The sequence below is a fragment of the Erithacus rubecula genome (genome assembly GCF_903797595.1).
Source record: "Erithacus rubecula genome assembly, chromosome: Z".
NCBI lineage: Eukaryota > Metazoa > Chordata > Aves > Passeriformes > Muscicapidae > Erithacus > Erithacus rubecula.
Genome location: NC_136661.1, coordinates 20,087,262 through 20,099,571, shown reverse-complemented (window position 1 = coordinate 20,099,571; position 12,310 = coordinate 20,087,262). Strand labels below are relative to the sequence as shown.

Sequence of the window (12,310 nt, the reverse complement as noted above, 5' to 3'; positions counted from 1 at the left end):
GCGGGGGGGACAAAGGCTCGGTTCGGTGACCCGGTGGAGCGGGGGTAACACGGGCTGGGCCCGGCACAATGACAGTGGGACCCTCCCCGGGTCCTCCGCCGGAGCACGGCGGGCCGGCAGGGACAACCCGACCCTGCGGCCCTTTCGGTGCGAGCGGCCCGCGCTCCCGCCGGCCGCACCCCAGGGGCTCCCGGGCCGGGCCCGGCCCACACACAGGTGCCCCCGCCGCCCCCGGCCCCCGCCCGCGCCCGCCCCGCGCAACCTGCCCTGCCCGGCGCGGCCAATGGGGCGAGAGGGCGGGGAGCAGCGGCGGAGCGGCCCGGGCCGCCCCCGCCCTCCGCGGCGAAACTCGGCGGGAGCGCCGCGGGGGCTGAGACGGCGCCCGCGCCCCGCACGGCCCGCACCGCTGCGCACCGCTCCGCACCGCCGGCCGGCGGCGGGGAATGAGCGGCGAACACCGCGCTCCGGCACCTTCTCACGCCGCCCCGAGGGCACCTGGAGCCGCCGCCCCAGCGCCGCGCTGAGCCCTCCCCGGCGTCGGTGCGAGAGGCGGTGAGGCGGCTCCGCTCGGCTCCGCTCGGCTCGGGCCGCCCCGATCCCCCTCCGGGCTGGGCGCGGAGCGCTGCGGCAGGAAGCAGCAGCCCCGGCTCCCCCGGCTGCGGTCGGTGGTTGACGGACGGCTCCCCAGTTCAGCCTCGTTTTAGGACTTACGGGTTTTGTTTTTTTTTTCTTTAACTGAAATACGCGACTTTTTTTTTTTTTTTCTCTTTTTCTTTTTTTCTTTTTTTTTTAAGAACTTCTCTCGCATTTGAATTTTTACTTTCGCACTATACAACTCTCTCCCCTCCCTTATTCGGCTTCTCGTTTTCGGAGCCGACCTTGCCGTCTCTGCGCTCGCCAGCTGCAGCGCGGGTACCATGTCATTCGACCCCACCATGGTGCCACCTGCGAACGGCTCCGCCAACGGGACCGCCGGCGGGCCCGAGGGCGGGAAGCCCCCCACTATCCCCACTGTCATGTTCATCTTCGGCGTGGTGGGCAACCTCATAGCCATCGTGGTGCTCTGCAAGTCCCGGAAGGAGCAGAAGGAGACCACTTTCTACACGCTGGTCTGTGGACTGGCAGTTACAGATCTCTTGGGGACCTGCCTGGTGAGTCCGGTCACAATCGCCACCTACCTGCAGAACCAGTGGCCAGGAGGAGCCGCGCTGTGTGAGTACAGCTCCTTCATCCTCCTCTTCTTTGGGCTCTCTGGCCTCAGCATAATCTGTGCCATGTCTATAGAGAGGTACCTGGCCATCAACCATGCCTATTTCTACAACCATTATGTAGACAAGAAGCTGGCAGGGCTCACGCTCTTTGCCATCTACGCTTCCAACGTGCTGTTCTGTGCCCTCCCCAGCATGGGGCTCGGCAAATCTACTTTGCAGTACCCCTACACTTGGTGTTTCATAGACTGGCGAACAAACGTGTCCACCCATGCAGCATATTCCTACATGTACGCGGGCTTCAGCTCCTTCCTGATCCTGGTGACTGTGATCTGCAACATCCTGGTGTGCGTGGCCCTCATTCGCATGCACCGCCAGTTCATGAGGCGCACGTCTTTGGGGACAGACACCACCTCCAGCCGTTTATCTGACTTTCGCAGGCGCCGGAGCTTCCGTCGGATGGCTGGAGCAGAAATCCAGATGGTTATTCTGCTCATTGCCACTTCCCTGGTCGTGGTCATCTGCTCCATTCCTCTGGTGGTGAGTAACATCATGCAACCCTTCTGTTCCATCACCCTTACTGCAGAGTCTTTTCTTCTCCTAGTCTGTGTTTGTCAAACAGATTCCTGTTGGAATAGGTGCTTATTTGTGGCACATATAGTTGGTGTCATAAACTGTTATAATAGCTCAATGGCTGTTAGCATGCATGCATGGTAAAAGAAAGTTCGGTAGATTTACATTTGCACTAAAAGAAGCCTGCTTATCCCAAGATCTGGAGTCCTTTACTTGATTAAAATAGAGCACCAGAAATCTCAATTGTTTCAGTGTTCAGTTGGAATCCGCATAGTAGAATCCTGAGTTAACTTTCAAGTTCACCTGCAAAATTAATTTGTTGTGAGGCTTGGGTCTGTCCTGCATTTCTGGATGTTTAATGTGTTTTTTAAAATGTGCATGCTGTTGCTGAAGGGTGCAACAGTCCCTGATGTGCAACAGGAGGACAGGGTTGTGTTCATTTGCAATAACAACACACAGAATTTCTCACAATTAAAACCTAAGCTTTCACTCCTCAGGGATTCATGCACCATCTCTGGGGTAAATCCTACAGACATTCTTTCAGGGGTTCCCCACTCAGTGGGAGGAGTGAGCTCAGTGGAACCACCTGTCGGTGTATTGCTCAGTGAAATGAGTGTTGGAGGAATCTGACCCACATAAACCTGGAGATCACACTGAAACATTGGACAACTTTATAGCTAACTTTGCTCATTTTCTGAAAAGGCTGATACAATTAGTGTTAGTAAATTCAACACACTAGATCCACTTTTTTTCTATTCCTCCACCTTATCTTCAGAAAAGACAAAAAAAAATGCAAATTCACCAGCTAGAGGCTCAGTTCTCGCTTGCCAACCGCCATAATAAAGCTTGTCAAAAATCGTGTTCTACTCTGGCTCAGAGACATTAAACAAATAGTTGGCTTGCCTTATGTGCCATCTTACAGAACACAGTGGCTGTCAGAGGTGTTTTTAGAAGGACTTTCTTTAAGGAGATTTCTTGTCAGTAGGGTGAGCCCTCTGTCGTAGAGTTGGGGTGCAATATATGTCAAATAGAGCTGGCCAGCTGGAGATGCAAAACGGTGCATATCACTGTAAGGAAGTTTAGAGAAGTGCCTGTGAACAGGACTCATCTGTCAGCGAGTCTGTCGCCCTGCTCAAGGAGCTGTAGTGTCAAGGGCTGGCCGAGGCTGCCCCATTACTGATAAGCAGGAGCTGGTGAGGTGTGGCTGTGCTGGAGCACCAGGGTCCCGGCTGTCACCAAAGGCCATCTCCTGTCCTTTGGCGGGGCTTGGCCGAGCACCACAGCATGTGTTCATTGCCTGACATGCAAAGGAGGTCGAGAGGTGCTGCCTGAGCTGCACACAGGGTGGTCCCGGGAGGAGCACATGCCTTAGACTGAGGAACTGTGCCAGCCTGCCCTGCATTCCGGCTCCAGAAACCAGGGGGGTAAGCTGACTCGCTGCACCGGGACACATCAGGTGGCCAAAACCCTGACTGTGTTGAGGCATGACAGTGCTTAATTTGATTAATCTAGTATCAAAATACCTACTTCACAAAAGAACAATGTTGCATTTTCAAAAGACATGCTGGTAAATGCAGAGAATGAGTTCTCTGAATTAAACAGTGTCATGATGTGATGGACTTAAGCAGCTTCAGAAAATAAGCCAAGCCTTATCTGGTAGCAAAGCAGCTAGAGCAGTGTTAAAAAGTCTGAATGTGAAATGCAAAATTAAATAGCTTATATCCGTTTGAACCTAGGCAGTCTTTTACATTATACCCAAAGAAAAAAAGGCAGGGGGGGCATGGGGGATGGGGGGGGCAGAAATTCAGCAGGAGGGTTTACTGGAAAGTGAGCTGGATTGTTGAGAGTTAAAATTAATGAACCTGGGTGGGGCAAAAGGTTTATTATTTAAACAGTCGCTAGTGAAAAACTTGTATGTAGCAGAAGTATGTGAAGGTGCAGGTGATAAAGTTGTATAGCTCTCCCAGACCTTGATTTCATTTCGTACAAAGGCAGAGTGTTCCCTTGGGAATGTTCACACAAGTTAGCTTTTACCTGTTAAAGCAGTATATATTTTCTCTATCTCAAATGACTCTCATTTCGTTTAGATGGATGACTAAAAATAAAAGGAAGCTTTTTCTTTCAAACCCAAATAACCACATATATACACATCATCACAGTGTCCAGTGTGGTTAAATTTCTCCATTGTGAAGTAGCTTTTTGAATCTTTTGCGTCCCTCTGCGGAAATAAGCCACAGCCACTTTTGCTGCCATGTATGCTGCTGTGTTAAGCACTCTGGATGCACAGGCACTGAGGTTAAGAATGGAAGAACTCAGAGAACTGACACCTTTATACTAGAAATCCCTAGAAAGAGCCACTAGGCAAAATAGGTATATTACTAATATATTGACTTACATTTTCATGACTCCAGGGAGTCTCAGGGAGCCCTCACTGCGTGAGAGGCTCACCTCTAACAGGTCAGCCTGGCAGTCATCAAGAACCATAAAAGTGGTGATGTGGTGGTGCCAGCATGATTCAGATACACAAAGCAGGCTCAGAGAGTGCTTTGTGACTTCATTTTTCTTTTGGTGAGCTGACACCCCATTGGTGATTTCAGCTCAATAAACCATCAAGTCAAAGAAAAGCAACTTCTGAAAGAGGCACGTTAACCTCTAACCTTTTAGAACACTTTTACAAGGTAATAAGATAGCAGATGGGGGCAATCCAACAGGATCCACTTATAGTTTGATAGAAAAAAATTTCAAGACTTGAAATATTAAACAGCCCTGAAATAACTGAGTCACAGATAACAGCAGTTTTTAATAATGAGATGCTTCAGCACATGATTTACAAGTAGGGTACTTTAGAGTTTTAGTGGTTATCCATAAAATCAGTAAAATTTTAAAGTAGCAAGTGCTGTAACCAAATTATGGGAGGTTATGCAAAATGCTGAATGAACCTGACAGAACTGAAGGCTGATCAAATATATCAATGAAAGAAGAGATGAATGAAAAAAAGATTTGTCAAAGGAAACTTCATACAACCTGGTGTGTTCTCAGTGTGCAGAAAGGGGTGTGAAAGACGAGTCTTACAATAGTTTATAAATTAAGTAAGAAAAGCACATAACTTATGTGCTCACTCTTATCTGTGACTCCACACAGTCATCTCTTAAAATATTTTGAGCTTTTTAGAAATTAGAATTGCATAGTGTGAAATGCAGGGAATAAGTTATATGAGGAGAGATTTTGTCAAGAATGGAGTAGAAATTTTTATCTGGCCTTTCACCAAGCTCTTTCAAGAGTAAATAGGCACACACTATTCAAAGTCTAGTAATTCACTCCAGCAGTCTGTAAGATACTCTTAAAATTTTTAAGTATGTGATCTTTTTCTCATTCTGACTGCTGAACATTGTTGTTAAATTATGGTGATATGAAAAATGAAATGTAATGTTTCAGGGTGTACATCTTGTTGATTGCATGAAATGATCAGGATTTTCTAACTTGATGTTCAATTGATCTAAAATTGGATTTTCTTTTGGCTCGGCTGGTTCCAACTTTTTAATATCCGGGACAGTCCATAAGGACACTGCAAGGTGTCAGGTATGATTTTTTGTAGAGTAGTCACCAAGCAGACAGTAAGACCTTGAAGGGCAAAGGTTATTGGCTTGTGGAGCTGCAAAACTTGTTCCTGCTTACTACCATATGTTTTTAAAATTTATCATATCAGCTTGTGGGGAGATTTTGAGGGCAGGTGGAAGCTGTGGAAACAATTACAAGTGTGACTGTAACTATAAAAGTCACTTTATAATGCTTCATAGGGTTAGAAATCATGACTTGCATCTGTAGTTAATAAAGAGGAACAGTGCAAACAGCACAAGGACTCTGATCTGTAAGTGCCTGTCTTGAGCATAACTCGACGCACCTTGGAGCTGTGTACTTCTTAATTGCAAATAAAAATTAAGATACTTTGTCTGAATTCTAAAGCTATTTTTTAGAGATCTGAATTGTTCTAGTTTGCTTCCTTCTTTAATTAGGATTTCAAATTGCACAAATAGATAATTTATTTAGTAGTGGATTCCACTTTCTTGGCACTTGCTTAGAAGATGACAGGAAATACCTTTTATCGTGTTACCTCCTGCAGCAGAGGACTTGTAGCCAAAACAGGGGTACATCTCTTGCTGTTATTTTAAGCGATCCTTTACTAAATGTTGTTTCACTAGTAAGTAAAGAGGGCTAGAACTTACATTCCTATACGGGTAAATTGTTACCCTCTTGTGATCAATGTAAGATAGCAATAGGTTTGAACTGATAAATGCATATGACATTCTGGGGACTCATAGGGGAAGTAGAAACAGTTTTATACAATCAGAGTTTTCACTGACTAGATCCATTCTGTGAATTGTTAACCTCCCATGCTGCATATCTGTCAGAAGGAAATATAGCAAGCAGAGATAGCGTGAAACAAGCTGTCCTGTACCATTAGCAGCAGTCCTTTTCAGCCACAGAGTGAGCACTGGGAGACATTTTCATCTTTCCATGAAGTCTGCCAGGTAGCAGAAAGAGGTGGAATAGGTACCTCAATTTCACGTGCTGCTTATCAAAAGAACAATCCAACTATTAAATCACTGACGTGTAACTATAGCTCTGAGTTAAAAAAAAAAAAAAAAAAAAAAGGCAAGCCAGGCCTCTAAGCTGAGCTGCGTATTTCTTCATCTGTCTTCAAAGTGTGCCTTCTGATTGTGCGATCCGGGTGGATTTGTTATACACGTTACACATATACACACATGTACACATCTATACATTATACATATACATTATATATGTATATCTATACATACGTATTTGCACGTGCATATTGTACGTATGTACACTTTGTACGGATACACACAAACACATTGCAGATATACACATGCCTGTTGTGCATATGTACACATTGTACACAGGAACTCATGCGCGTTACACGTATGTGCGCGCACAGCTCGCTCCTGGATTCGCGCTGCGGAATTTACGCGGATCCGCACCCGCCGCGGGGCGGCCGCGCCATCTAGCGGCGCGCCCGCGAGCAGCAACTTATTTATCAAACTTTTTTTTTTTACTAAACCTCTGTTTGCAGCATAAAAAGGGGAAGCTGCTCACAGAACAAACAGTCAAAATCACAAATAAAACAATAAAGCTGTGATCTTGTAAATGAAATTATTTATGAATAAAATTAATAATGATAAAGGAAATTATGTCTAAAATAGTTTAAAATAAAGCCAAATAAATATTAATAATCAATAAATATTAAAAATAAATGAAAGAGTCTTAACTTTTTTTAAAAAAAGAAAGCCATAAAAATAAGTCCATTGTGCACAAGAATACTGTTTGAAGCACCTGAATGGCATGTTTGGCCTAACAGATCAATAAGACCAAGAAATTAGGCAAAGAAAGGCACCTGCAGTGTTACAAATCATTAGGAAAGTGACTGCAGATAAAACTGTGCCACATAAAACTGGTATCTCTATATATAGATTCAAGATTTTCCCATATCTTGAGTTTAGTAGGTTACCCATAAGCCTAGAGAAAAGCACTGAGAAAGGAAATGCAGTCAATCATCAGTTTGACGGACCCTTTGAGAGAGACTGTAGGCACAGGTCTTCCACAAAGGGCCTCTGCATTATTCTAAACATACCACTGGTAGCTTTGAATACTGACAAGGCTGAATGCCACCACATTGTTCCCCTGCAAGAAAATTTCTCAAGAACTGCGAAATTTTCCACCAGACTTGGATGACTTCATATGCAGGACTTGTAAAAAAATTTGTTTATGAGGGCTGTCCTTATTTGGCTCTTCTATTTAAATGCTTGCTTGCCTCCTTGTCTGTGACCTCATAGCTAGGCAGGCCTTGATTAATTTTAGGAGCCAAAGATGAGATTATAAAACCTTGTAATTTTGCTACTAGATTTTTACTGTATCAGATAAAAATAAAATTAAGGGATCTATTTTGACTTACCTTAAGGAACCTGAAGAAAAGGGGATCTTCCATTATCACTTTTCAGTGACTTTCCTAAGCCTTTCCCTAACTGGATGCTGCATATGTCTTGCTAAAATGGAGTAGAGCTATTTGGAACACAATAAACTCCTCTGATGCCATGGTGGATGGTGCCTTACAGTAAAAGTGCCTTCTAAACAAGGGGAGAGACCTGCTGAAGAAGAAACTAGGAGAATATGCTGAACAATACATTTCTGTGTAGAAGACAGAGCCCTTCTGTTTTAAAATTTGTACGTGATAAACTAGAATCATTAATCACTAATTAAATAGTCACTTTGCACATCCACTTCAGCATCTTAAACTCTTGACCGCTTCCTTAGTGTTTTTGTAAATCAAAATGCTGGCTCTTTCAGAAGAACAGAGTACTCCAGCCCAGCACTGAAATAATCTCACTACTGTGGCCTATTAAAACTCTCCTTGCTGGGCTACCTGTCTTTTTGCAGTTTTTTCCCTACCTCTTCTTTTTTTTACATTTCTGTTTTTCTAAACCATGCTGCAGCAAGCAAACACTTGCGGTTATATAAACATTTCCAGTAAGGACAGGTGCCAGGAAAATACATTTCTAAACTTGGGAATCGACAGCTCAGGACTTGCTTACAGAGTCCCGTGTACTTGGATTATTGTGTGTGTTTCACTTCATTTCTAAGTGATTATTAGACCTTTGCTAGAGGAACTGGTCAGGTCTCCCCAGACCATTACCTCTTTGCAGTTTACATGAGACCTGAGGTATATGAAGGAAGCGGGATACAGATTTGCATCTTTGTTCCTGAGAAATTTTAAAGACACCAACCAAATTTGGAGGTTCAGGGATTAATTATGAGGCGACAGAGAGAGGAAAAAGCCAGCCTTTTTCTGCATATAACAAAAGTGTTCCAGTATTAATCTGATTTTTTTTGTTTGCTATTTCCGGAAATTATTTCATGACTGCCAATCTGAATGCCTAACCCTGCCAGCCTGCTCTTCTGTCATAGTTTGACAATCTGCAAATCTAGATCTCTGCTTTGAAGTGTAAGCTTTTCTGTCCTGATGCAATGATGTAATCGTGTCTTCCTTTTCCCCCTTCTCCTTGGGTAGGTCCGTGTGTTTGTGAACCAGCTGTACCAGCCGGAATCTGTGCAAGACGTCAGGCAAAACCCTGACCTGCAAGCCATCCGCATCGCCTCGGTGAACCCCATTTTGGACCCGTGGATCTACATCCTCCTCCGCAAGACCGTGCTCAGCAAAGCCATCGAGAAGATCAAATGCCTCTTCTGCCGCATTGGGGGGGCTCGGAGGCAGCACTCGGGGGGCAACTTCAACTGCGTGGATGGGCGCAGGACCTCCTCGGCCATGTCCAGCCAGTCGCCGTCGTTCATCTCGCGCGAGCTGCGGGAGATCAGCAGCACCTCGCAGACGCTGCTGTACCCGCCGGAGCTGAGCGAGGGCAGCGCGGGGGCCCGGGCGCTGCTGCCCGGCCCCGGCCCCGGCCCCGGCCCGGCTCAGGCCGACACCGCGTCCGTCAGGACGCTGCGCTGCTCCGACACCTCGGACTCCTCGCAGGGACACGACTCGGAGAGCGCCTTCCTGGTGGGCGAGATCGGCCCCGGCGGCGGGGCCAGCTCTGCGGCCAAGAGCGGCCCTCTCCAGGTCACCTTCCCCACAGAGACATTGAATTTGTCAGAAAAGTGCATATAGATAGCCGTGAAAGGCATCAACCCTGGGGATACTTCCTGGTACATTGGAAAAACTGGTGCAATAGATAGGTGTTCTGCTTATTCGTGGGAAGAGGGGTTCAGCTGTGCTTCAAAGGGCTATTTTTCTCTTGCTGTGTGATGGGTACGTTTCCTTTAGACTACTGAGGACTGTGTGAAACAGACATTGCACTTGGGCCCTGCCATCAGAAATGGCATAAAGCAGATCTGATGGGACTGGAACTGCCTTGTCTTGTTGTGGGACACAGGAGAGCTACTGTGCCTCTGGAAATAGAAAGACCCCATCACTTCCTTTTTTCTTTTTTTCTTTCCTTTTCCAAGTCTGATAGAATTGTTTTTGCTCCTTCCCTGTAGCTGCTCAGCTATCAAGAGTTTATGCTTCTGGTACTAGAGCTGAATATGAGGCAGCTGCTAGGAACTAGACACAGCTGCTCTGGGAGCTGCCTGCAGTAGGATTTTAAAGTGTCTCACTAAAGCATGAAAATGTGAATTTTTATCATTGTATATATATCAGGATTGAAAATATTTAAAACTATATTCTTCTCTATGAGAAGGTTTGTTATGAATACAAGGTATATGGAGATGATTGCCAGCCTTCTCTTCCCTCAGTATTTCCTGCTGATAAGGCATTCTTGGCTTAGATTTGTTGTCCATGCTAGATTCACAGCTAATGAGGTAATTCTCGAGCTGAGAATACATAAGCACTTTCTGAGTGAAATGGGAATATATGCCTTTTTAAGAGAGAAAAAGAAAACACATCCTTCCAACTAAGAATATTAGTTTTCAGTATATGTATATACTAAAAAATCAAATTTTATTTATGTTCTGAGAATGTTTTTCTGTGTAACACACACGCGCTTCTCTGAGTACTGTGGCCCACAGTCTGCACACCTTAGGCACACACTTAACATTGCCCATCAGAGTGGTCCCTCAGCTGCCAGGGAGACTCCTTACATGTAAAGTTAACGACATATAGAAGTGCTTTCAATATCAGGGCCTGAAACTTTCAACTCCTGGTTAATAGTCTTAATATTCACTTTAGTTAAAGCATCACTGATGTAATAAAGGTATTTTTTCATAACATTTATCATTTTTCTTTAAATAGTAAATAGAATTTTTTGACTGTGTAATCTGATACTCCATCAAATAAACGTATGAAACCATGGAAGCAGAATCTTCATTTAAAGTATAGATTATATAGAACTATATCTCAGTCTTAAACACCTTGAAAAGCACTTGTTGCTAGAGTTTTGATGACAAACACATCACCAAAACCAGCTGTTAACCACTGACAAAAAGGAGTTTGTGTTTTATGTTGTAAGGGTTAGATCTTGTTCCAGAAATACTGTGTATCAAAATAATTCTGTACAGATAATTGGGGGATGTTTTGTCAAATACAAAGCATGTTATGCTGCTTAAAGTGTTTTCATGTGAATGCTACATTGTAATGAAAATCTTGAGCCTTATGTTGATGTTTAAGCAGTTGTACCGACCAAAGCAACTTTGGGGATCACAATTAAATGGAAATGTTCTGCTTGATCTCAGATGTCTACATGAATCTGCCATTCAGTGCCAACTCCTTGCCTTAACAAGCCTCCCATCTTGGAATGCTTTGCACTCAGCTACTGCCAAAACATACTTTGTCCTGCAAGTTTCCAAAACACCACAGCATGATCACTGTCAGCAAGAAGCAGCTGTCTTCAAAACTGTCCCCAAAAGCACTGACACAGAGCCACAAAAATTCTTTATTTGAACAAATATGTTTTCCTTTAACAGGGAAGAAGTTGAGCTTGTTTGCCTTCTTGCATATAGAAAGTGAAGTTAAATCTCTACACAAATATTTGCAACAGCAGCAGTCACTTTTCACCAGTTAAGCTGGAGAACAGTATTACCCAAGCTCCTGCTGCAGCTACAGATAAAGATCTGCCTGAATTCCTTGCAATTAAACCACCTCACTATGGTCTGTTGCTTACTAGTGACCAGCAAATACAACAGACTCACCATACTTCCCAGGACAGGAAATAGCACCTGGCAGAGCAGGAAAGTGGGACTGCCTTTGGCAGATAACACCACTTGTACCAATATGGGACCACACCTTTGCAGCTGGCTCAGAGCAGCACAGCAGTGTTATTGGTACTTTATGCAATGACAGAATTAAATATCTACAGTCTGTAAATATTTAAATAAGTAAGGGCTCACTATTTTTTAAATTATTTCATTAATATGCTTTTGTTACTCTTTATCATCATTACTGATGAGAAATACACATGATCTGAAAGAGCTTTAAGCAAGAATAGACCATGTTATGTAGCTTCCCTCAGCAAACATGATAGCCTGAGGTCTTCCTGCCCCCAGCATTCACAATATATCAGCTGTGGACTAGACTCATCATCAACATGAATTCCCTCAGAGATGAACTCCATGATTCCCAAACAGCCCACAGAGTATTCTGAGCAATACTGGAATTGTCTGCCACAGCTCCATGGCAGTGCACAAAGGCACAGTTGGAGCACTTCTGTTGTCTAGTTGCAAACACAGGTGAGGTTCAGGAGCAGCTGGGCAGGACTGGGCAAGGCTTTTTTTAGGGTGACAGTAGAATCACATGTCACTTACCTGCCCCACAGTCCTGCTCAGGTTTAGCACCTTCCTCCAATGCTGACCACAGACATTACTGAACTACATTCCTCCGCCTCCCTGAGCTTAACAAGTCTTCTTAAATAGGGCTGCAAGTTTTAAGAGTCTAATATACCATATGGAGGGTAAAATGTTATTTTCTTGCTAGGTGTTATGAGTAGTTACCATATATACAAAAGGGTTTCCTTTCTCGC

At 44.6% G+C, this 12,310-nt stretch overlaps 1 protein-coding gene across 1 annotated transcript; it reads left to right on the top strand.

Moving 5' to 3' along the window:
• Positions 1-221: 221 nt before the first annotated feature.
• PTGER4 (prostaglandin E receptor 4) lies at positions 222-11,021 on the top strand. The gene is made up of 2 exons (XM_079330112.1): positions 222-1,748; positions 8,866-11,021. The coding sequence occupies exons 1-2, from the start codon at positions 918-920 to the stop codon at positions 9,463-9,465; spliced, it is 1,431 nt and encodes a 476-aa protein (XP_079186238.1). The 5' UTR covers positions 222-917; the 3' UTR covers positions 9,466-11,021.
• Positions 11,022-12,310: the final 1,289 nt, after the last annotated feature.